This window comes from Gopherus evgoodei, chromosome 2 (genome assembly GCF_007399415.2).
Source record: "Gopherus evgoodei ecotype Sinaloan lineage chromosome 2, rGopEvg1_v1.p, whole genome shotgun sequence".
Classification (NCBI taxonomy): Eukaryota; Metazoa; Chordata; order Testudines; family Testudinidae; genus Gopherus; species Gopherus evgoodei.
Genome location: NC_044323.1, coordinates 152,445,969 through 152,468,760, shown reverse-complemented (window position 1 = coordinate 152,468,760; position 22,792 = coordinate 152,445,969). Strand labels below are relative to the sequence as shown.

The 22,792-nt window shown below is 45.5% G+C and overlaps 1 protein-coding gene across 1 annotated transcript in view; it reads right to left on the bottom strand.

Annotated features, from left to right (window-relative positions):
• Positions 1–22,792, bottom strand: part of GFPT1 (glutamine--fructose-6-phosphate transaminase 1) — a 77,741-nt gene that overhangs the window by 5,127 nt on the left and 49,822 nt on the right. The window contains 9 exon segments of the mRNA XM_030551978.1: positions 237–351; positions 4,185–4,342; positions 12,668–12,788; positions 14,259–14,356; positions 14,869–14,964; positions 15,381–15,544; positions 16,615–16,720; positions 20,503–20,556; positions 20,666–20,745. Coding sequence (XP_030407838.1) covers positions 237–351; positions 4,185–4,342; positions 12,668–12,788; positions 14,259–14,356; positions 14,869–14,964; positions 15,381–15,544; positions 16,615–16,720; positions 20,503–20,556; positions 20,666–20,745 — 992 coding nt within the window.

The following is a 22,792-nucleotide window of genomic DNA, read 5'->3' as shown; positions in this document are numbered from 1 at the left end:
CCCCCTGGCACCAAAGCCCCTTTACACTACTCTGCCGATGTATGCTTCTGAATGAGAATCGGGTCCAAAGTTCACACTGAAATGTGGATATACCAGCTATCTTCATCTTACCCTCATGCCCTATTTTTCAGTGGAACTTAAATGCTGCATGGATCTTGTGCCAGCCCTCTATCAAGAGATAAATTTCATTCAGCAAGAACAGTGTAAATACAATATTAAGAAAAGATGCTTCATACCTGGTAGGACCTTCAGCCCCCGCATGATTTCTTTGCGTCTTTCTTGCATAGAAATCCTATCATCACACATCATGAGGGCAAACATCACCAGAGAAACAAACTGGCTAGTGTAGGCCTAAAGAGGAGAGACAGATAAATCTTTTATGCTTCTAAATATGATGGCATTACTTGATTGACTATGATTGTTAGAATTAGACAGCCAGTCTATACAGAGTCTGAAGACGTACAGAACTTCATATGCCCAAGTATCACAAATTTAATACTTTGACATTTGTATTTCCAGGACCATGCATTTATACAAGCTATTCAAGATCACCTTGGACTTGTCAAAAGAATGATGTCTGGGGGTTTAAGGGAGTTAGATGCCTGTTTTCAGTGGCACCTTTGAAAATCCCAACCAGCATATGTGGTAAGGTCCATTCACACTGTCAGTGTGATAAAAGGAATGTAACATGAGTGAAAATCAAGTCCAAGGCTTTGGGATAATTTTTAATAGCTAAGATTTAAAAAGTATTGTAAAGGTGCCGTATTTCAAACAATGGCTTTGTGAAATTAATGTACTCTGGGCAACAGCTGGAGACCACAATTAAGACAGCACTGCTGTAGGACTGTATGCAGCTGTAATGCGATCAGCAGCTAAGGGAGAAAACACTAGTTTTGTGGTTTAAATGTATAGTTTTTAATGGGCACTTTTTCTTTTTGAAGGTCCTCTTAAAATCAAAGACTAGTCTGAAACTGCTTGTTCCGCTTTTATCATGAAAGTCATTTAAAGCTATAAAAATGAACCTTTCATTCCTGTCTTGCATGCTTCCTTACTTAATAAGGATGAAATTGTTGCACAATTTGAAGAGAACTGCCTTAGCTAACACACACATCTAGTGTTCAGGAATAGTGCAAAGTAAATAACATGCCATGAGATAATTAAGTGGAAGATTTGATATCCTATAATGAGAGAATTTACTTTTTATTGCACTTATTGAATAAAGGCTGATACCATTAGAGTCAATGGCAAAAATCCCATTGAGTTCAGCTGGACTAGGATGAAAGTAGGACTATTATGCTCTCCTTCTCGAGGGTAATAAATTCTGATATATCCATTAAAAGAAGAAAAGATTAAAACTCCAACAGCTAAACATCAGCTTTTTTTCCTAGCAAAATTTTGGATTATTGATCTGAGAGTTAAATCAAGATATTTCAATCCAAAGAGTTTGACTAACAAACATTTCCCCTTGTCTGGCCTTTGTGGATAGTAGCGAACAATCTCTCCTTGCAATTTTGAACTGACTTCTTATAAAACAAGAATTAAGGGAGGAGGACAACTGCTCAACTAAAATTGTCATAAGGTAAATATTTAACTGCACAGAATGAGCCAGGGAACTGTAGATTGAGCTTTTACATCTTTCTTGGGTTTTACTTTATTATACAGCCTAACACTTTACAAACAGATAACAACTTGCATTTCTGGCTGCAAAGCGAACCAGGAATTAAAACTATGTGCAACTTCAACAACAAGTGAACTCATAGGTTGTAGCTAAATATTCAAATGAAAGTAATTATCCCTAAACAAGCTTCTGCTTCAATAGTGTAAAACATAGCTCTTACAAGGCTTAATCTGTGAAGTGCTTTGAAATTCTTGAAAGAAAGGTGTAATATAACTGCAAATAATAATAATAATAATAAATCAATCAATGGGTTTGCCTGTGACTTTTTTGCTATTCAAGCATTCTACTACTAGCAGAATCAAGAAATGTATTTAACTCTCCTGTTTGTACGAAGAAAAAAGTTTTGTAGCTATGCATCCATCATCATTTATAGAAAACAAGTTTATCAATTAATTTGCTGCAGAAGGTATAAAACTTGGCTGCATGACTTAAGTTTTTAAATCTAAGACCTAGCAGCATACAATTGAAGGTTAACATTGCTCTTTTGTATTAATTGGTACAGTTAACAGTGCTTGGATTTTTATGTCCTCAAATGGACTTTCCGAGCAATGTCTTCTACAGCTGATCATTAATCTGTGTTGAAACAGCAGCACATACAGGTAAGTCTCTGCATCACTAGAGAGAAAATAAGTCTTCAGTGACCTGAAAACGGTACAGTGTTGGAAATGCAAAAATGCCTATGGACAAATAGCTCACATGAGTTTTTGCAAGAGAGTCATGAATTTTCCATCATCAAATTCCCCAGTGAACTGTTAAACTCAGCTGTGGTTTTTGGCTGAATTTATGCAGCAGATTGACATCTCTCTCAAAGTGCTTCTGCACTTTGAAATCTGGTTTATCAAGCAAATGCAGCAAAGCAAGTATTTTACACTATATCTTGGGCAACTAAGCCCCAAAGTTAGTAGATAGTCTTTTTTTCTTTAAGTGCATAGCCATTTACCAAAATTACTACCTTTAGTATGCCGTTAAGTGAAACTATTTCCTTTCATGGGAATAATTCAGACATTTAATCCCCTCTTTTGTGCCGAGCACCCAGGGCAAACTATGAGAGAAATGTTGGAAAATTGTCCGACAAAAACTAGAAAAACATTCAAAACATTTTCTGCCAATCAGCTCTGGAAATGAACCTGAGATAGCAGTTTGTGGGGTAAATAAGCCTGCTCCTCCTCGTCCACCAGTTAGAGGAAGCCTCCTTCATTTTCTCATACGTTTCTTTTACTCAGCCCCAGTGAGAGATTGGGCAGATATTGTATGAACATGAAGGTGATGTACAAGCTATAACTATGCTACAACAACAACCACAGAGAAGTGGAAGAGTAGAGATGTAAATTGTCTACCAAGACCACTGTGAATTATGCAGGCACATTGTCTGCACAATTCTGTTCTGCAGCGACCTCCCCTTTCCTTGTAATATCACAGCATTTGGGTTAAATGGGAAGGGGCTGAAAACATGGAGTTTAAGGAGGGGTCCTCAAATTTGGAACTTGTTAGTCCACCACAATCCAGCCTGATAAATTACACCATGCTGTAAAGGTTGATTTACATCTCTTGCTTCATGGAAGAGTCCCTGAAGAGGCAGCTGGAAAGTCTTAACTGCAGGAGGGATTAGAGGAACTACGAAGTGAATCACAGTAAGATTTTAATGTTAACAGGACTGATTCTCCTTTCACTTTTACAGGAGTAACTCCATCAACTTGAATGATTACTCCAGATTTGTAGCAGAATCTGGATTGTACATGTGCACATGTACTAAATTAGCACATTTTAAACAAGCTTAAACAAAAAAAGGGTTTCACTAACTTTATTTTTTACAGAAAAACAGCTGGTCTCTTTAAATATGGACAGATTTGGAAGGAAAAGCGAGATGGTGGTTAGCCACCCAAGTAGTAACAAGGTGTCCCACAATTCTCTCTATTCCCTTCTGTTATAACTCCCTGATTCCCTTAAAAATGTTTCCCAGCAGTCTGCAACCCTGCTCTACTCAGTGACAGATGCATCCATCTTAAATGCGCAATAGATATGTTGTTTTGGTTATGGGCAATGTAAAATCTTTGGCAGTGTATATATTCAGATTTACTGTTTGTGTACAGAGCAATTTTAGCTATTTTATTTTTAATTCCTTTGACTCACGTACTAAGATTGAAACAGTTTAAAATAAAATGCTTGATTTTAGAAACTAATGCCTTATTTTTAAATATTTTTTTCTTATCTACATATCCTTGGATCAGAGAATGAATTTGCTTTGTTCCCTGACTTAACATTTTAAGACTATTCTGTCATGACCTTCAATGGAAGTCTGTAGTCGTTTTAGTCTTAATCAGTTTGTACCAACACAACTGGCAGGGGTTTTTTGAATATGCAGAAGCTGGCTAATACATAAACTGCTACAAATCTCACACTGTTAAGTACCATGCAGTCTAAGTATGGTTAAAGAGCTTCATTACAATAAAAAGCACAGTCAACTATACTTTTAAATGAATGCGAGAACTATCTATTTGGAATTCACCTTTGTGCTGGCCACACCAATCTCTGGTCCTGCGTTGATATGGACACCGCAGTCTGTCTCCCTGGATATGGAACTGCCCACAGTATTAGTTATTCCTACAGTGAGGGCTCCCCTTTCCTTACAGTATCGAAGACCCATCAAAGTATCTGCTGTCTCGCCTGCAAAGATTAATTTACATGGTCACAATTTAAGTTCAGTTATAGGCAAGATCATTGCACGCCTTATTACTAGTCTGCACTGGAGGACACAGTCAAATAGCTCAGCGGAAGTTTCAGGATGATACTGTAGTTTGCAGTTACCCAATGCTTTGAGTGCCATTAGTTTTTAGTGTAATGGAAAGTGTTCAGCAGGAATGGCAACTATCTTGAAAATTATAATGAAAATGGATCTCTTCTTTTGCCTTGGTTATGAGTAAAGAACACTATACTTTTTAATAAATATATAGTTGCAAGTTAATTTGGGCCAAGTATACTACCTGTGCAATATCTTAAATCATTAACATTTAGATGCACAGGATAAATGTCCTATAATTTATAATACTCTGCTATGAACCAATTCAAAATGATCTACTGCCAAAAAACTCTAAAAGCAATTTGAGGAAGAAGGAAACAGTTGGGCCCATACGACAGCCCTTATTCCTAGTCATATTTGAATACTTATAACCCCTATTATTCTTTATTACAAAGGTTCTGCTGCAATCTGTCAAAACTACATTTTGATTGTTTCCTCCAGAAATTTCCTCTCCTCTAAAAAACATGGTTTTGTATCTACTACCTGTAGAAAACTGTGTGACCAAAATACCCCTCCACTTAGACCAGCCCCATAATCTGGCCTGGGTCTGACTTAAATGACATGCAATTTTAACCTTTTAAAAACAAATCTCTCAAAGGCCTAGGGTGTGCACTATATGAGATGGGGCTGGCTCAGTCAATTGTTTACATCAGAGGGGAAGAAGTGTGTGTCAGGGTTTCTTTGGAGACACAGTGTGACAATTCTGCAGCTATTTACAACCTCTGAACAACTTGATTCAACTAAGCAGAAAATTGTATTGGTGATCCACTTCTACTGCACGCACAGCTACACCCCAGAGCCAATATCAGAAAGAAAAAATCCCTTAATTTGCCATGTCTTACTGGAATGTGTTAAATAATACCCCAGGGCATTCCCTCTAACTGTATGTGTACAGTATAAGCTGTATCAAAGAAGTAATAAAAATAAGGTTCAATAAGTAGATTCTACTATTATCATGATGTAGCAATATTCGGAAATCCTTGACTGCATGCTATAATGCTTAGATCACCAGACTGAAGAATTTTTAAAAGGCTAAAGCAACAATGCAGGGAGGGGTATTGTGACCTCAACATTTACTTGGATTTTCTAGCATCCGGAGATATTCAGCAGTGTTCTGCTCTCAGGAGACAGCAAGAATAATGCAGATATCAGAGGAATCCTGTTAATTGGTTATATCCAAATTTTAAGGGGACGCATGTGCCTGTGGTACACTCGCAAACAGGAACCATGTTAGAAACAGATGGCATTGTTCCTGGAGAAAAACAGCAGCTACATGTGTATTCAAAACATGAGTGAAAGTTGGAAGAGTCAAACTGGCTGAAAGATTAATTTAATCAGCACATACACCCAGGAAAACACACTGCTGAAAAAGACGGTTACTCACCTTTGTAACTGTTGTTCTTCGAGATGTGTTGCTCACATCCATTCCAGTTAGGTGTGCGCGCCGTGCGTGCACGTTCGTCGGAAACTTTTTACCCTAGCACTCCAGTGGGCCGGCAGGTCGCCCCCTGGAGTGGCGCCGCCATGGCGCTCCATATATACCCCTGCCGGCCCACCCGCTCCTCAGTTCCTTCTTGCCGGCTACTCCGACAGTGGGGAAGGAGGGCGGGTGTGGAATGGATGTGAGCAACACATCTCGAAGAACAACAGTTACAAAAGGTGAATAACCGTCTTTTCTTCTTCGAGTGATTGCTCACATCCATTCCAGTTAGGTGAATCCCAAGCCATACCTAGGCGGTGGGGTCGGAGTGAGAAGTTGCGGCATGGAGCACTGCAGATCCGAAGGCCGCGTCCTCTCTTGACTGCTGGACCAGGGAGTAGTGGGAAGCAAAGGTGTGGACCGATGACCAGGTCGCTGCCCGACAGATTTCCTGGATGGGCACACGGGCGAGGAAAGCCAGCGACGACGCCTGCGCCCTGGTAGAGTGCGCAGTCACACGGCTCGTAGGAACATGGGCCAGCTCATAGCAGGTCCTGATACAGGACGTAACCCATGAGGATAACCTCTGTGAGGAGATAAGAAGCCCCTTCATGCGGTCCGCTACTGCCATGAAAAGTTGGGGGGATTTGCGGAACGGTTTGGTCCTCTCCACATAGAACGCGAGAGCCCTACGGACATCAAGCGAGTGGAGTTGCTGCTCCCTGCCTGAGGAGTGAGGTTTCGGGAAAAAAACCGGGAGGAATATCTCTTGGTTGATGTGGAAGGTCGAGACTACCTTGGGGAGAAAGGCAGGGTGTGGTCTCAGCTGTACCTTATCTTTGTGGAAGACTGTATACGGGGGGTCTACCACAAGAGCCCGAAGTTCCGACACCCGCCTAGCTGAGGTGATAGCAACTAAAAAGGCAGTCTTCCAAGAGAGATAAAGTAGGGAGCAAGTAGCTAACGGCTCGAAGGGGGGCCCCATGAGCCGAGACAACACCAGGTTAAGATCCCATGTTGGAGCAGGGAGTCGGACGTTAGGGTATAAACGTTCCAGCCCCTTAAGGAATCTAGACACCGTCGGGTGAGAAAAAACGGAGCGGGCATCCCCACCCGGGTGAAAGGTGGAGATAGCTGCCAGGTGGACCTGCAACGACGATATCGCCAGACCCTGTTGTTTGAGGGACCAAACATAGTCTAAGATATTGGCCACCGAAACTTCCATAGGGCAGAGACCTTTCTCCACGCACCAACAGGAGAAACGCTTCCACTTGGCCGAGTATGTCGCTCTCGTGGAAGGCTTCCTGCTGCCCAAAAGCACCTCCCGTACTGGTGTGGAGCAGCGCAGTTCAGAACCGGTCAGCCACGCAGGAACCACGCCGCTAGGTGCAGCGACTGCAGGTCCGGGTGACAGAGAGACCCGTTCTCCTGGGTAATCAGGTCCGGGTGAAGGGGCAGGGGAATTGGGTCGGCTATGGCCAGGTCCAGCAGCATGGGGTACCAATGTTGCCTGGGCCACGCCGGGCTACCATGATCACGCGAGCCCTGTCCCTGCGCACCTTCAGAAGGACCCTGTGGACCAGAGGGAAAGGGGGAAACGCGTAGTACAAGTGGGTCTTCCATGGAATAAGGAAGGCATCCGCTATAGACCCGGGTTCCCTGCCCTGAAAGGAGCAGAACGCCTGGCACTTCTTGTTCCCCCCCGGACGCGAAGAGGTCCACACGGGGATAACCCCACCTCTGGAAGATGGAGAGGGGGACATCCGGGCGAAGGGACCACTCGTGTGATAGGAAGGATCTGCTCAGGCGATCCGCCAGCGTGTTCCGTACTCCGGGGAGGAAGGAAGCCGTGAGGTGAATGGAGTGGGCTACACAAAAGTCCCAGAGTTGCATCGCCTCGTGACATAGGGGAGAGGATCTGGTGCCGCCCTGCTTGTTGATATAGTACATGGTCGTCGTGTTGTCGGTAAACACCGCGACACAACGACCTTGAAGCTGGTGACAGAATGTTTGACAAGCAAGGCGGACCGTTCTCAACTCCCGCATGTTGATGTGCAACCTCACCTCCTGTGGGGACCACAGGCCCTGTGTTCTCAGGGTTCCCAGGTGGGCCCCCCAGCCAAGATCTGAGGCATCCGTTGTCAGGGACACCGAGGGCTGAGGCGGGTGGAAGGGGAGCCCCGCACATACTACCGACTGGTTCAGCCACCAGTCGAGAGAATCTAACACCCCCTGGGGGATTGTGATCAGCATGTCCAGCGGCTGCCTTGCCGGCCGGTAATGTTCGATGAGCCACAACTGGAGGGGCCTCATGCGGAGCCGAGCGTAACCGGTCACAAATGTGCATGCTGCCATATGGCCTAACAGGGTTAGACATGTCCGTGTGGATGTTAAGGGGGCTGCCCACAATCGAACGATCGCCGACAATGCCTGGAACCTCGGCAACGGCAGAAGAGCCCTGGCGACGGTGGCGTCCAGGACGGCCCCGATGAACTCCACCCTCTGCGTGGGGATCAGGGTGGACGTGTCCATGTTGATCATGAGGCCCAAGGTAGCAAACAGGCCGGTGATCACGCGGACGTGGCTGTAAATCTGCAGTTCCGACGTGCCCCGAATTAACCAATCGTCTAGGTAAGGGAACACGTGGATACGACTGCGCCGAAGATGTGCCACAACGACTGCCATGCATTTTGTAAAGACCCTCGGGGCCGTGGAAAGGCCAAATGGGAGGACTGCAAATTGGTAGTGAAGGGAGCCCACCACGAAACGAAGGAACCGTCTGTGGTGTGGCCAAATGGCAATGTGAAAATAAGCGTCCTGCATGTCGAGGGCGGCGTACCAGTCTCCCGGATCCAGGGATGGGATAATGGTCCCCAGGGATACCATGCGGAACTTCAACTTCACCAGGTATTTGTTGAGCTCTCGCAGGTCGAGGATAGGCCTGAGGCCTCCCTTGGCCTTGGGGATCAGAAAGTAGCGGGAATAAAACCCCTTGCCTTTCTCGTTTTCCGGAACCACCTCTATAGCTCCTTTGTCGAGGAGCGTCCGTACCTCCTGTCGAAGGAATTGCTCGTGAGAGGGGTCCCTGAAAAGGGACGAGGAAGGAGGGCGGGAAGGAGGAAACGATGTAAACTGCAGGCGGTATCCCGTCTGCACCGTACGCAAGACCCAGTGGTCCGATGTCATTTGGGTCCACGCCGGAAGGAAAAACGAAAGGCGGTTGGAAAACGGGGGGAAGGATCTGTGGGGGAAACTGTTACTGCGCCCTCGGGCGCACCTTCAAAATGAAGGCTTGGGTCCAGGCGGGGGCTTAGAGGAGCTTTGATTCTGCCCCCCTTGGTTCCCCGAATGCCTACGCCTTCCATTCCTGCCACGGCGCCTATTGAGGTCCTGCCGTTGGCGGAACTGGGGGTATGGCCTGCGCTGCTGTTGCTGCTGTGGCCGGAAGGGTCTGCGTTGCGTTCCCGGCGTGTGCATCCCTAGGGAGCGCATAATGACCCGATTGTCCTTGAGACTCTTAAGTCTCGGGTCTGTCTTTTCCGAAAACAGGCCCTGGCCTTCAAACGGGAGGTCCTGGATGGTATGTTGGAGCTCCGGAGGAAGGCCAGAGACCTGCAGCCAGGAGATACGGCGCATCGTTACCCCCGAGGCGAGGGTGCGGGCAGCCGAGTCTGCAGCGTCCAACGAAGCTTGCAACGATGTTCGTGCAACCTTCTTGCCCTCGTCTAGGATGGCCGCAAATTTCTGGCGGGCATCTTGTGGCAGCAGCTCTTTAAATTTGTCTGCTGCCACCCACGAGTTGAACGCATACCTACTGAGCAGGGCTTGTTGGTTCGAAACCCTGAGCTGCAGGGCCCCAGCCGAGTAGACTTTGCGTCCAAGGAGGTCCATACGCCTGGCCTCCCTGGATTTGGGGGCTGGAGCTTCCTGTCCATGACGCTCCCTGTCATTCACCGATTGCACCACCAGGGAACCCGGTGTCGGGTGGACATGGAGGTACTCGTAGCCTTTGGAGGGGGCCATGTACTTCCTCTCGACACCTCTCGCCGTAGGGGGGATGGAGGCCGGTGACTGCCAGATTGTGTTGGCGTTGGCCTGGATCGTCCTAATGAAGGGTAGGCCGACCCTGGTGGGAGCATCTGACGAGAGGATGGTGACAATCGGATCCTCGATCTCAGAGACCTCCTCGGCTTGTAGGCTCAGATTCTGCGCTACTCGCCTAAGGAAGTCTTGGTGCGCCCTGAGATTCAGCGGGGGGGGGCTACTGGAGGAGGTGCCAGCCACCGCTTCATCAGGGGAGGAGGATGAGGAGACCCCCGACAAGAGAGTGTCCAATGGGGGGTCCCCCTCGGCCCTCGCCTCTGTCTCAGGAGCCAGAGCGGAGTCTTGCTGCTTGGACCCTTCCTCTCCATCCGGGGAGGGAGGAGGACGAGACACGAGGCTTCCGGCACCCTGTGCTCCGCTGTCGCAGGCCTAACAGGAAGCTGTTGGGGGCCCTGGGCTTGATGGTATGCCCATGGGGTCCAAAACCCCCACTGCTGCGGGCCTTGGTCCTGTTGCGGCGGGTCTTGGAAAAGCGCCGCCTGCCGGTCGGTGCCCAACGCATACCCGCTGTCTGTCTGCGAAGACACCGACGGCTGCCTAGAAGGCCACGGCGGGGCCGACCCTGGCTGGTAGGGTCTGCGTGAGTCGGGCAGCGAAGATCTTCTCGGTGCCGGGGATCGGTACCGGGAGTCATAGCGGTGCCGGGATCGGGACCGGGTTCTGTCTCGGTGCCGGGATCTGGACCGGTACCGGCCGCCGCTTCGGTGCCGGGATCGGGACCGGGACCTGCCACCGACGCGTTGCCGGGAGGTCGACCGGGACCGGGACCTGCTACCAGCTCGGTGCCGGGAGGTCGACCGGTGCGGTGAGTGATGGCGGACTGGCTCCTGGAGTCACGGTGCGGTATCGGCGGCTGGAGTCCGACCGCGACCGTCTGGAGGTCGATCGGTGCCGCGCGAGTGCAACCGGTACCGGCCGAGGGGAGCGGTGCCGGGACTGCGAGCGGCGGTGAGATCTTGATCTGCCGTGGCGTCGGGACCGGGATCGCGAGCGCGAGTCCCGAGACGGTGCCGACATCATGGGCTTGCCTCTAGATGCGACCCGCACCGGAGGTACCGGGGCTGGCGGCTGAGTAGGCTCCGTTAGGGCAATAAGGTCCCGTGCCGAGGCGAAGGTCTCCAGCGTGGATGGGACCAATAGCTCAACCCCAGATCTTATGGGGGAGCTCGGCGGCACCGGACTCGACGGACCCGTTGGGCCCGGAGTCGACGGTGCCGGCGGCGCCGCGGCCGATGCTGAGGCCGGGCGCTCCAGCCGGGTCTGCCTGGCCGGAGTAGCAGACACTGACTGTCTCGGCTCTGCACCCGGTGCCGGAGAAGGTCGGTGCCGGGGAGTCTTCCCGGTGCCGGTGCGATCCGGTGCCGGCGCCGAGATCACAGCCTGCGAAGCCGCCGGGTCAAGTGCCGCCTCCATAAGGAGAGTCCTGAGTCTTTGGTCTCTCTCCTTTTTTGTCCTGGGCTTGAAAGCCTTGCAGATGCGGCACTTGTCCGATCTGTGCGATTCCCCCAGGCACTTCAGGCACGCGTCGTGGGGGTCGCTGGTAGGCATAGGCTTCCTACAGGCCGCACACTGCTTGAAGCCCGGCGAACCAGGCATGAGCCCGGTGCCGGATGCCGGAAAGGGCTACAGCCCCCGGCCAATAACTATCTACAACACTATTTACACCTAATTACTTACTAACTACACTTAACGATCTAACAAACAATTATAACAATAACGAGAGTTAACAAGGAGAGCTAGGGACGTGGAGGACAGCTAGTGCGCGCTCCACAGTTCCAACGACCACACAGCGGTAAGAAGGAACTGAGGAGCAGGGTGGCCTGCAGGGGTATATATGGAGCGCCATGGCGGCGCCACTCCATGGGGCGACCTGCCGGCCCACTGGAGTTGCTAGGGTAAAAAGTTCCGACGACGTGCACGCGCGGCGCGCACACCTAACTGGAATGGATGTGAGCAATCACTCGAAGAAGAACAAGTTAGTTATTCAGTAGAGTTTTCTGATAGTAAAGATAAAGTATTAATAAATTCTTTAAATTGGTCCCTGGTGGCTTTTGTATGTTAACACAATTTAATTTCATTGCATTTTTTTCTCTAATGTATAGTGGCGGGAAAGAGAAGGAAAAAACTATTTCCTCCAATATGCCTTTTCATATTAAAATTCAAGGTAACAGGACATCACGCTAGGGAATAATCACCTTGCTTTATTGCAAATGCCCTATAATATTAAAAATATATCCATCTGGTTTCAGTGTAGTGTAGCCCATTAAGGATACCATTATTCTTTAGCCTAAGTGTGTGTTTTAGCTTATGCTCCATTCCAATGTGTGATTTATTATTTTGTGTAACGATTCCGTGTTAAATTACGTATTTCAAAGCCACTGGATGAGGCCCCTATAGTTGTTTAAAGGAACAATAAGAAAACACTTAAAAAGGGAAAATGTATCAGTGTTTAAAAGGGTACAACAATTTTTTGCCACAGGACTAGACAAAACACATTAGTACATGTATGGTAGGAATCAATCCTGCACTGGTATGAAGATGGATGAGATAAGCCTTTCCATCTCTATGGGCCAATTTCTACATTGGTGTACACCCCAGGCAATGCTACTCTCAGATAGCAGGATTTGGTCCTATGGATCTCTCTTTAGTAGTACAAGAGTGACCCTACCTGACTGGCTGATAAAAAAGCAGACGTCATCTCTGAAGACTGGAGTGTTTCTGTCCAAAAAGTCACTGGCTAGTTCAACCATAACAGGCAATTCAGTCAATTCTTCTAGCACTTGACGTGTCTGATAAAATAGAGATGTCAGGAAGTTACAATGTGTTTAAACACATTTTAACAAAAGAAACCTTCGAATTGCCAACCACTGGACTATATTACAGTCAAAATATCGTTATGCAGGTTAATGAAAATATAATCCAAGACTAGACCTAGATTCAAAATCACACTAGATCAGTAATAAGAAAAGTTACTTATGACCTTGACACTGCAAAACGGTCTATAGGAGCAGACCCACAAACTGGAGTAGAGTAGAGTAGAGTAGAGTACTATTGACAAACACCACACAGCTGCTTATATCAAAAAGTACAGTTATTTTACAAAACCTGTTTCACTGCAACCTGTCCAAAGAGAACGTCTAGACTCCAGCCTGGGCATTCATTAGGAAATAACATTACGTGGGGGGAAAGGATAGCTCAGTGATTTGAGCACTGGCCTGCCAAACCTAGAGTTGCAAGTTCAATCCTTGAGGGGGTCATTTAGGGATCTGGGGCAAAAATCTGTCTGGGGTTGGACTAGATGACCTCCTGGGGTCCCTTCCAACCCTGATATTCTATGATACTGAGAGCAAAACTGAAAACCCATTTCAGCCCTTGATGGTCTTCTATAATTATTTGTATTACAAGAGGGGCTTTAGCCATAGACCAGGACTCACTGTACAAATCCAGAAGCCACAAATAGCCCCTCAACATAGGGACCCTTACTCTGGATCATGAAACTAGCCAGATGAGTGTCCGTTTCATTCTCAAGAACTAATTTAATGCAACTCAGTTTAAGTGTGATTTTTTGTAAATGTCCAATCTTCCTTAAAGTTAATTCCTTAGCAAATGTATGGATTACCTGATTCTCAGGCATGTAGGCTCTCATGCTGCAGCTCAACAATGTTTGAATTAGAGCTGTACCTTTGTGCCCCACGATTATATCATATCTCAGAGGAGCAGGGTGGTTTGAACTCGGCCCTGAACTTGCAAGTGTTTATGAAATGCTGTGGCATAAAGTAGGACCACTGCATTGTGATTGGCTTTCTCTGACAATGTCCCATCAAAGCCTGCGTAGATTCCAAGGCCTGATGGAACCATTGTGATCAACTAGTCTGACCTCCTGTACAACACAAGCCATAGAACATATATAAATAGCAAAGGAGCAAGCCAGATGTGCCCCTCTGACAGCTTTTAACTTTCTGAAGCCTTCTCACTATTATTACATTGTCCCTTTCCTTGCCAATTTTACCATATGATGAGTTTTGTTTTCAGAAGTTTGCTATAGAAATCAAGAAAACTACAGGTAAACTTTTCATAAGCACTTAAGTGCAATTTTCAAAAATGACCTGGGGACTGGGGTTCCTTAAACATCATTGAAAATCTGGCCCCAGAGTGTGTATTTGTATAGTACAACTGACTGGTCATTAACCTGCTCAATATTCATAATAGCAGCAGCTAATTTGGCCAAGGTTTGCAAGGAAATAGTGACAACCACTTACCGCAACTCCAGCATGGTAGCTTGTCCCACAAGCAATCAGGATTAAACGCCGACACCGCTGAATCTCCTTGATGTGATCCTTCAACCCACCTAGATTCACTGTAATGGATTTGGATGAAGAAGTCACGATGGCCAAGTGGCTCAAGGGACACACATAACACACTGATCTCCAGAGCCCCTCTGATGGTGTATATCATCTTATTTAAAAGAGCTGAAGCGTCTCAGTCTGTTTCTTAGCAGAGAAGGTGCCAACATAGTAGAAGCTATCATATATAGCAAGAGCAGCAAAGCTGAGCTTTCATGGTGAATACCCACTTCGTCGGATGCTCCAATGTCTGTTAGTCTATAAGGTGCCACAGGACTCTCTGCTGCTTTTACAGATCCAGACTAATACGGCTACCCCTCTGATACTTGACATATATGGCAAGTTTGTCAGCAGAGAGAATGAACTCTCCTGACACAGCTACGGAAGGCCCCTTCTACGTAATGGCACTTCCTCTTACATAGATATAGGACTTACTTCTCTTGGGCCACACATCGTCTCTATATCACCCCACCCCAAATTTGGCAGGCATTAGATTTAAAACTGTAAAAGGGCTAATTTAAATTACCAGTGTAGTCATCAAAGTTGACTCTTCCTCTCATTGTGTTAACAACAGATTCTGGTTGCTCAAAAATTTCCTTCTGCATAAATGAACTGAAGTTACCTTAAAAAAACACACACACACACACACACACAATGGAAACTTTGTTATACCATTAATGCAATAAACAGGTGAACACAGGGGAGCAAACATGCTAATCGTCAGAATGGTCAGGAGTGATTTTTCTCACTCCTGTACATCATCGTGTCACAGGAAGGTGCATGATGCTGTATTTCACCTTTCACCAAAGTATCAGGAATTGGTCACTGCTGGTGATCAGACACCAGACTTGATGGACTCATGGTCTGATCCAAAAGGGCAAGTTTTAGTTTCTCTTGGGGACCAATTTGGGAAACAAGGGATGCTTCTGAATGGGAGAGAGAATCCGCAGCCCCACAGTTTTGGTTATTAAACTACTGGTTCCCGATGGCAGGGAATGGCCCCATATTTAAATGGAGGAAATGGTGAAGAACTTTCACCCTTCATGATCTGCTGAAGTTCCATTTGCAGAGTCTGGACTGCACGCCCAGGGTGGTCGCCCGCTGTGCGTTTGATCCGGTGGATAGAAAGACGACCGTCCACCACAGCTGCTACGTCATCATCTTCAAGGAAAATCACTCTGTTGGTATGCTCAATGACAGCACTATAAAGAGAAGAGACCAGTTGCCATAGAACAATACAAAGAGGATGGGGGCTAGAACTGAGTCCATAATCTAACGTGCCATTTATTTAAAGAACTTGCACAGTTCACTTTTTAGTGTGTCATTATTTGATTAATTTAAGGCCCCACTTTTAGAAGTCTCTATGAATTTCTAAGGCAAAATGTATCATGCAACAGCGTAGTCTAATCATTGCAAGCCATGCACTGGATTCTATTCCCACCTCCGCTGTTGACTTGGGCCATTTCTACACTGGAAAAATAGGTTTGAAAATACAAGCTTTTATCTGATGTGATTTGAAACACGACTTTGGACAGGGAAAACCATATTTAAATACATCAGCTGGTTATAGTTAACCCTGTTTACCTAGCATAGAAATGGCCTTGGGGAAGTCACTTAATCTCTGTGTAAAAGGGGGATAAGACACATGGGTATCCTAAGGCTGTATGCTTAAAGCTCTTCAAAACTCTCAGATGAAAGGAGCTGCAGAAAGCAATTATGGTCACACTTGCATGTGTTTCTGGAACAAACACTGGTATTTTACTAAAATGCTGAAGACCGACGGTTTCACTAAGGATTCAACAAAGTTAGTTTTTTACCATTAGCTTTTACCCTCCAGTAGGGTTAACATAAAAAATTTTTACGGAGATACAGGGAATAAGGCATGCACAGTGTTCTTAGAAGAACTGCACAACTCTCCTCAATTTCTGTGTCTGTCTTTTTAATTTAGGCCACTATCTTCACAAGATTTCCATTACTCACCTCTGGAATCGTTAACTCATGAACTTGTACTAGGACAATACCACAGTAATAATACAAGTCTTCATTAAGCTGCCTTTCACCCCCCTCCCCAGCATCAGTGAAGAGGGGCATGCAATTTATGAATGGCAAGTACGTGACATCTAGTTGATGTCTGTAAGACACTATGAAAGTTGTTACACACCCTTTGCTAAGTATAGATGAAGTAACAGCTGTAACCCAGGTTACCCATTAGGGCTCTAAATTTAAAGGGCATGTCAACAGTTGTCTTGGAATCCATGCTGAAGAATCTCACCTCGCATCAGAAGCAAAATAGTACTCCACAGCTTTCTCTTCAACAGGGAAAAGACAGGTGGTGCTGTCGATACGGGAGAGGCTGCAGCTTCCTTTCTTGTCTTTACCTGTCATGTTATACACTGGATTAGCAATCAGTATCACATACACACTGCAATGTGTCAATCTTGATCACCGTTCCCAACTCACAGTACTAACATGAAGCATTATTTTGAACACTTCACATTTTGGTTGAGATCAAGAGGCTACGGTCAATTTAACACTGATGAAAATAGGCTTAGCGAAAGCAATCAGGATTTTTTTTTCTGGGTAACATTATTTGTTCCCTTTCTTAGTTTGCTTACATGGCACTAAAAGCTTTTTGGAGTGACTTTACTTGACATTAAACACGCTATAGATATGTTCCATACTTGTAGTGTATCTACAGAGCACTTCAATAAAAGAACTAAACTAGGAAGTCTGTACGATTCTACTGTGAACAATGACTCAAAAATCATTTCACAAGGTTTCACATTTATTAGATCCCAAGATTTTTTCCACTCACTCTGTCCTGCTTACAGGTTTAAACATTTTTCTTTTTTAACTGCTGTGCACACTCATCGTGGTGTTTGAGAGGCAAGCGGGACTCTATCTCTACTTTACATCCCCATGTTTAATAAAAATTCTCCAAACCAAAAGCAAACTCTCTTTCTCCTGGTCCATTTGCTATTGGCGTTCGTACAATGGCCATGGAGAACAAGAGCTCAGTACTGTTTGTGCGAGACCAGAAGTGGAGCAACTGACAAATGAACTTCTCACAATTTTGGTCCAAGCTTGTAACATTGGCAGCCTGCAGTCTGGGCAATCAGATTTAACAGCTCATAGGAATTATTTCTGTTGGTCCAAGGAGGTGTGACTAACAGCAATGAGCCGTAGGAGACATTTTGGGGATGTTGGTAGAAATTTTTCCAAAAGCCTAAAATTTCACTGAAAATTCTCTCTAGTATTTCAATTTTTTTTCTTAACTTCAAGAAAATTGTTTACCAGTGAAGACTAAGACTGTGGTATAGTCTGAGAGAAAGTGGCTAACACCGGCTGCTTAACATTTGAACTTGGACAAAACACTAAACATGTCAGAGAGAGCTACAGTGCATCGGCAGGGAGTGATAAAGAGAAGTCACAGAGGATAGATGGGTTATTCTACAAGTTTCTCTTTTCTATTCTGTCTAACATTAAAGGATCACAAATTTTAAGTTGACATATAAGGAATACACTCTACAGGCCTGATTATTTCACTTGTACTAAAATAGTATAAACTGGGTAACATTTTAATTACAGAACATGTACTTCACTGATTTAAATACCCTCCCCCCAACAATAGTATTAATATTCAGATCAATACAGCTGCAATTTAGTTAAGTTTTCCAAGAACTTTTCTCTAAAATCAAAAATATTGCTTTCATGTTGATACTGAGAAAATAAAGGAAGTTCCACTAAACCAACAGTTCAGAGCGCTTCAGATTTCTAGGTTCCTTTCAGTTTGCAAATCAGAAAACAAAAGAACACAACCACCAGAAAAGGCAGAGCAGTGATGATGCTAGTGGCCATTCTCCAAATAAATCGCGCACCCTTGATTGAAACATGCAGATGGTCTTTCCCCAGGCAGGACATTTCACTGCATCATCTTTATTATGTCAGCATTGCTTTCCATTAGATTCAATCTTTTCGTCATCAGCACTTAAGAAGGTCAGTTTCAGCAAACCAAGGCCAGCTGCATATCATCAGTGGATGTCTCAGTGATAAGGATTGCCTGGCTGCCACTTATTAGGATCTAACAGCAACAATTTCTCACCTTCAGAACACTGACTGCTACCACCCACTCAGGGCTTGCATCACAGCCCCAAAAAAGGGGGAGATTTCACAGACAATTGGGGGGGGAGGGGTGGAGAGAATAAAACAAGTGCTTCAAAATCCCTCAGAGGAAAAACTGCTGAGCATATTTTGATACCATATCAACCTCCACTATAGCAATTATAAGCATATGCTCGTTTTAAAATGCTAACATAGCACAGATTAATATTAGCTTCTACTTAATATGAGATATTCTCTATGCTTACTTGAGCAAGGCTACATTTGAATTGCTTTCAGAGGCACTTGCAAAGACCGAGTGGCATATGTTAATGTCACTGTCTTTGACTAAAACCACCGTCCATTATAGATAATTCCTAGGGATAATATGAAACCCTACTGCCAGCTAACAAAGGAAGAGCTGCGCATCATGCCTAGGCTGTCAGCAGAAGTTCTTACCACTGGTGTGAAATGTTTTTGAAAAGTGAGAAATCAACCAATTTATTGCATTTTAACTAGACAGACTGTGGCTTGCCACAGAGTCTTTATCTATGCGTACAAAGATGGAAGGAAGCAGAAATCGCCTACTCCTTACACTTCAAGAGTTAACAAGAACTAGGATCCCTACCGCACCTAGACCATGATTGCCTCCGTAACTTCAAAACCCTCAAAAACTTCCTATCACAGCCATCTTATTGAGGTCACTCACTATTCCAGCCATGTGCATCCCATTATGACATACCTACATAAAATTACATTCAGCCCTACGCAACTATGAAATCTTAGCACCTTGTGGAGTCAGCACACTGTACTTGTAGGTTTGCGCTACAGCACAAATCTTAGGCTTACCAAATCTGCCTCTCTCAATATTTCCCAAAGACAGCACTTTCAGCAGATTTTGGTCAGTTCTGGGTTGCTCCCCCTGCCCCCTCTTTTTTAACTTGAGGCTTTGGGTAAAATTGTCAAAAGTCAAAGACACTTTCAAAGAAAGTGAGTCCCGCTTAAAGTCAATGGACTTGGGTTTTTAAGTGCCTGTTACTTTTGAACACGGGATGCAGGCAATTTTTACCCATTAACACTAACTTCCAGGGAAACTTGTTGAACATGTGGCACAACAAACTTTTGCACACCACCTCTCCTTTGGCTTGTATTAAATATAATGGTAACCACTGTCTACTCAAATAATCAGTTTTCCCCAGGTTACAAGGGGATGTAGTTAATAAAAGTTACCTGGATGAGCTATTGGCACAGGAAGAACTTCAACAGCATTGAGGTTCAAATTCTCCAGTGGCACAAGCCCACACATTTCAACCACATGCTACTGACAATGATGTCCTACTGATTTACACCAGGTAAGTATCACGCCCCATCCTTTTCCTTTAATAGAGAACTCTCCTAACACAGCTGAACACTTTGTCAGATCGTAAGTGAAAGGTTATTTTTAAACCAGAAATCGAGTACTTGAGAAAACAGATTATTTATTAACAATCTAATGATTCATTGCAGCTAAAGGCACACCTCAAACTCAAAACACACAAACAGATTTTCGTAAAAGAGTCTGGATACAAGGAGCAAAAGCTGCAATTTGAACCTCATTGTATCCGTGATGTACTGTAGATCAGATGAACTACGTTTTGCTCAAAACACAGTTCTGCTTCGGTGACAAGATTTCCCAGCATCAAAGTGGTTTCTAATTCCAATGGAGTTTAATTTCACTGTTTTTAAACTTATTCACTCTTTCGTGCAGTGAATAATGCTGCATGGAATTCATGAAAGAACCTATACCAAAAACATCAGTTAGCTAAGTTAACGCTCACAACGTACTACGTACATGTTCAGAATCACTAGAACACTGACACTTGGGGAAAAGGTGGGTTTTTTTGTATTTATTTGTGGTGTTTATAAAGAAGAAATCCCTATCTTCTGGTTTGTTTCATTTTGCTGCATGGAAAGCAATAATCACATACTAAAGGGGCAGTTCTAATTTCCCTTATTTTCAATTCTTTCGCTAAGAAAAAACCATCAGAACTTGTAGTATTAAAGAGATGTCTCAAGTAGGCACCTTTCTCCACTTCTATGGATATTCCACCAACAGAATGATCCATAGACTGCATAGCTGAAAATGTAACAAGAAAGAAAAATAACTTCACACAATCAGTGGAAAATAATAATTTTAAATAGTGTAACAATATAACTTAAAAGAGAACCAGTCACTTCTAATTTACCTGTTCTGTACAGTATTGGAATGTGGTCAGTGGAGAGCTTGTGTTCACTTCGAACTCCAATCAGCAGGGGACTTCCTCGTCTGCAAACGAAACATGGAGCTGTAACTGAGGGTATGTCTACACTACAGGATTATTCCAATTTTACATAAACCAGTTTTGTAAAACAGATTGTATAAAATTGAGTGCACGCGGCCACACTAAGCACATTAATCTGGTGGTGTGTGTTCATGTACCGAGGCTAGCGTCGATTTACCGAGCTGTGGGTAGTTATCCCATAGCTATCCCATAGTTCCCGCAGTCTCCCCCGCCCATTGGAATTCTGGGTTGAGATCCCAATGCATGATGGTGCAAAAACAGTGTCGCGGGTGATTCTGGGTAAATGTCATCACTCATTCCTTCCTCCATGAAAGCAACGGCAGACAATCATTTCGCGCCCTTTTTCCCTGGATTGCCCTGGCAGACGCCATAGCACGGCAACCATGGAGCCCGTTTTGCCTTTTGTCACTGTCACTGTATGTGTACTGGATGTCGCTGACAGAGGCGGTACTGCAGCGCTACACAGCAACATTCATTTGCCTTTGCAAGATAACAGAGACGGTTATCAGTCGTTCTTTACTGTCTGCTGCTGTCATGGGTGCTCCTGGCTTAGCCTTCGCTGAGGTCGGCCGGGGGCGCAAAGACAAAAACGGGAATGACTCCCTGGGTCATTCCCTCCTTTATGTTGTATCTAAAAATAGAGTCAGTCCTGCCTAGAATATGGGGCAAGTGTACTAGAGAACCGGTGTACCAGAGAACCAGAGAGCATAGCCGCTCCGTGTCAGACCCCGCAGAAATTATTAGCTGCATGCCATTCACGGGGGTTGCCCCCGCAACGACCCCACCCGTTGCCTCCCTCCTCCCCCAACCCTCCTGGGCTACCGTTGCAGTGTCCCCCCACATTTGTGTGATGAAGTAATAAAGAATGCAGGAATAAGAAACAGAGTTTTTAGTGAGATAAAATGAGGGGGAGGCAGCCTCCAGCTGCTATGATAGTCCAGACAGTACAGAATCTTTTCTTTAGACATGAAAGGGGGGGGGGGCTAATGGAGCTCAGCCCCCCAGTTGCTATGATGAAGACTGTTACCAGCCATTCTGTACCATCTGCCGGGAATGACCAGGAGTCATTCCTATTTTTACCCAGGCGCCCCCAGCCGACCTCACCTGAGGCCAGCCAGGAACACTCACGGGATGATAACGAGGACGACTATCAGTCCTTCTGCACTGTACTGTCTGCCACCGGGGAAGGGAGAGGATGCTGCTGTTCAGTGCCGCAGCACCGCGTCTACCAGCGGCATGCAATAGACATACAGTGACACTGAAAAAAGTCAAGAAATGATTTTTTTCCCTTTTTTTTTCATGGGGGGAGAGGGGGGTAAATTGACGAGATATACCCTGAACCACCCCGGACAATGTGTTTGACGTCACAGGCATTGGGAGCTCAGCCAAGAATGCAAATGCTTTTCGGCGACTGCGGGATAGCTGGAGTCCTCAGTACCCCGTCCCTCCCTCCATGAGCGACCATTCGATTCTTTGGCTTTCCGTTACGCCTGTCACGCAGCACTGCGCTGAGTCCCTGCTGTGGACTCTGTCTATCATAGCCTGGAGATGTTTTTCAAATGCTTTGGCATTTCGTCTTCTGTAACAGAGCTCTGATAGAACAGATTTGTCTCCCCATACAGCGATCAGATCCCGTATCTCCCGTACGCTCCATGTGGGAGCTCTTTTTGGATTTGGGACTGCATTGCCACCTGTGCTGATCAGAGCTCCACGCTGGCCAAACAGGAAATGAAATTCAAAAGTTCGCGGGGCTTTTCCTATCTACCTGGCCACTGCATCCGAGTTCAGATTGCTGTCCAGAGCGGTCACAGTGGTGCACTGTGGGATACCACCCAGAGGCCAATACCATCAATTTGCAGCCACACTAAACCTAATCTGACATGGCAATACCGATTTCAGCACTACCCCTCTCGTTGGGGAGGAGTACAGAAACCGGTTTAAAGAGCCCTTTATATCGCTATATAGGGCCTCGTTGTGTGGACGGGTGCAGGGTTAAATCGGTTTAATGCTGCTAAATTCGGTTTAAATGCA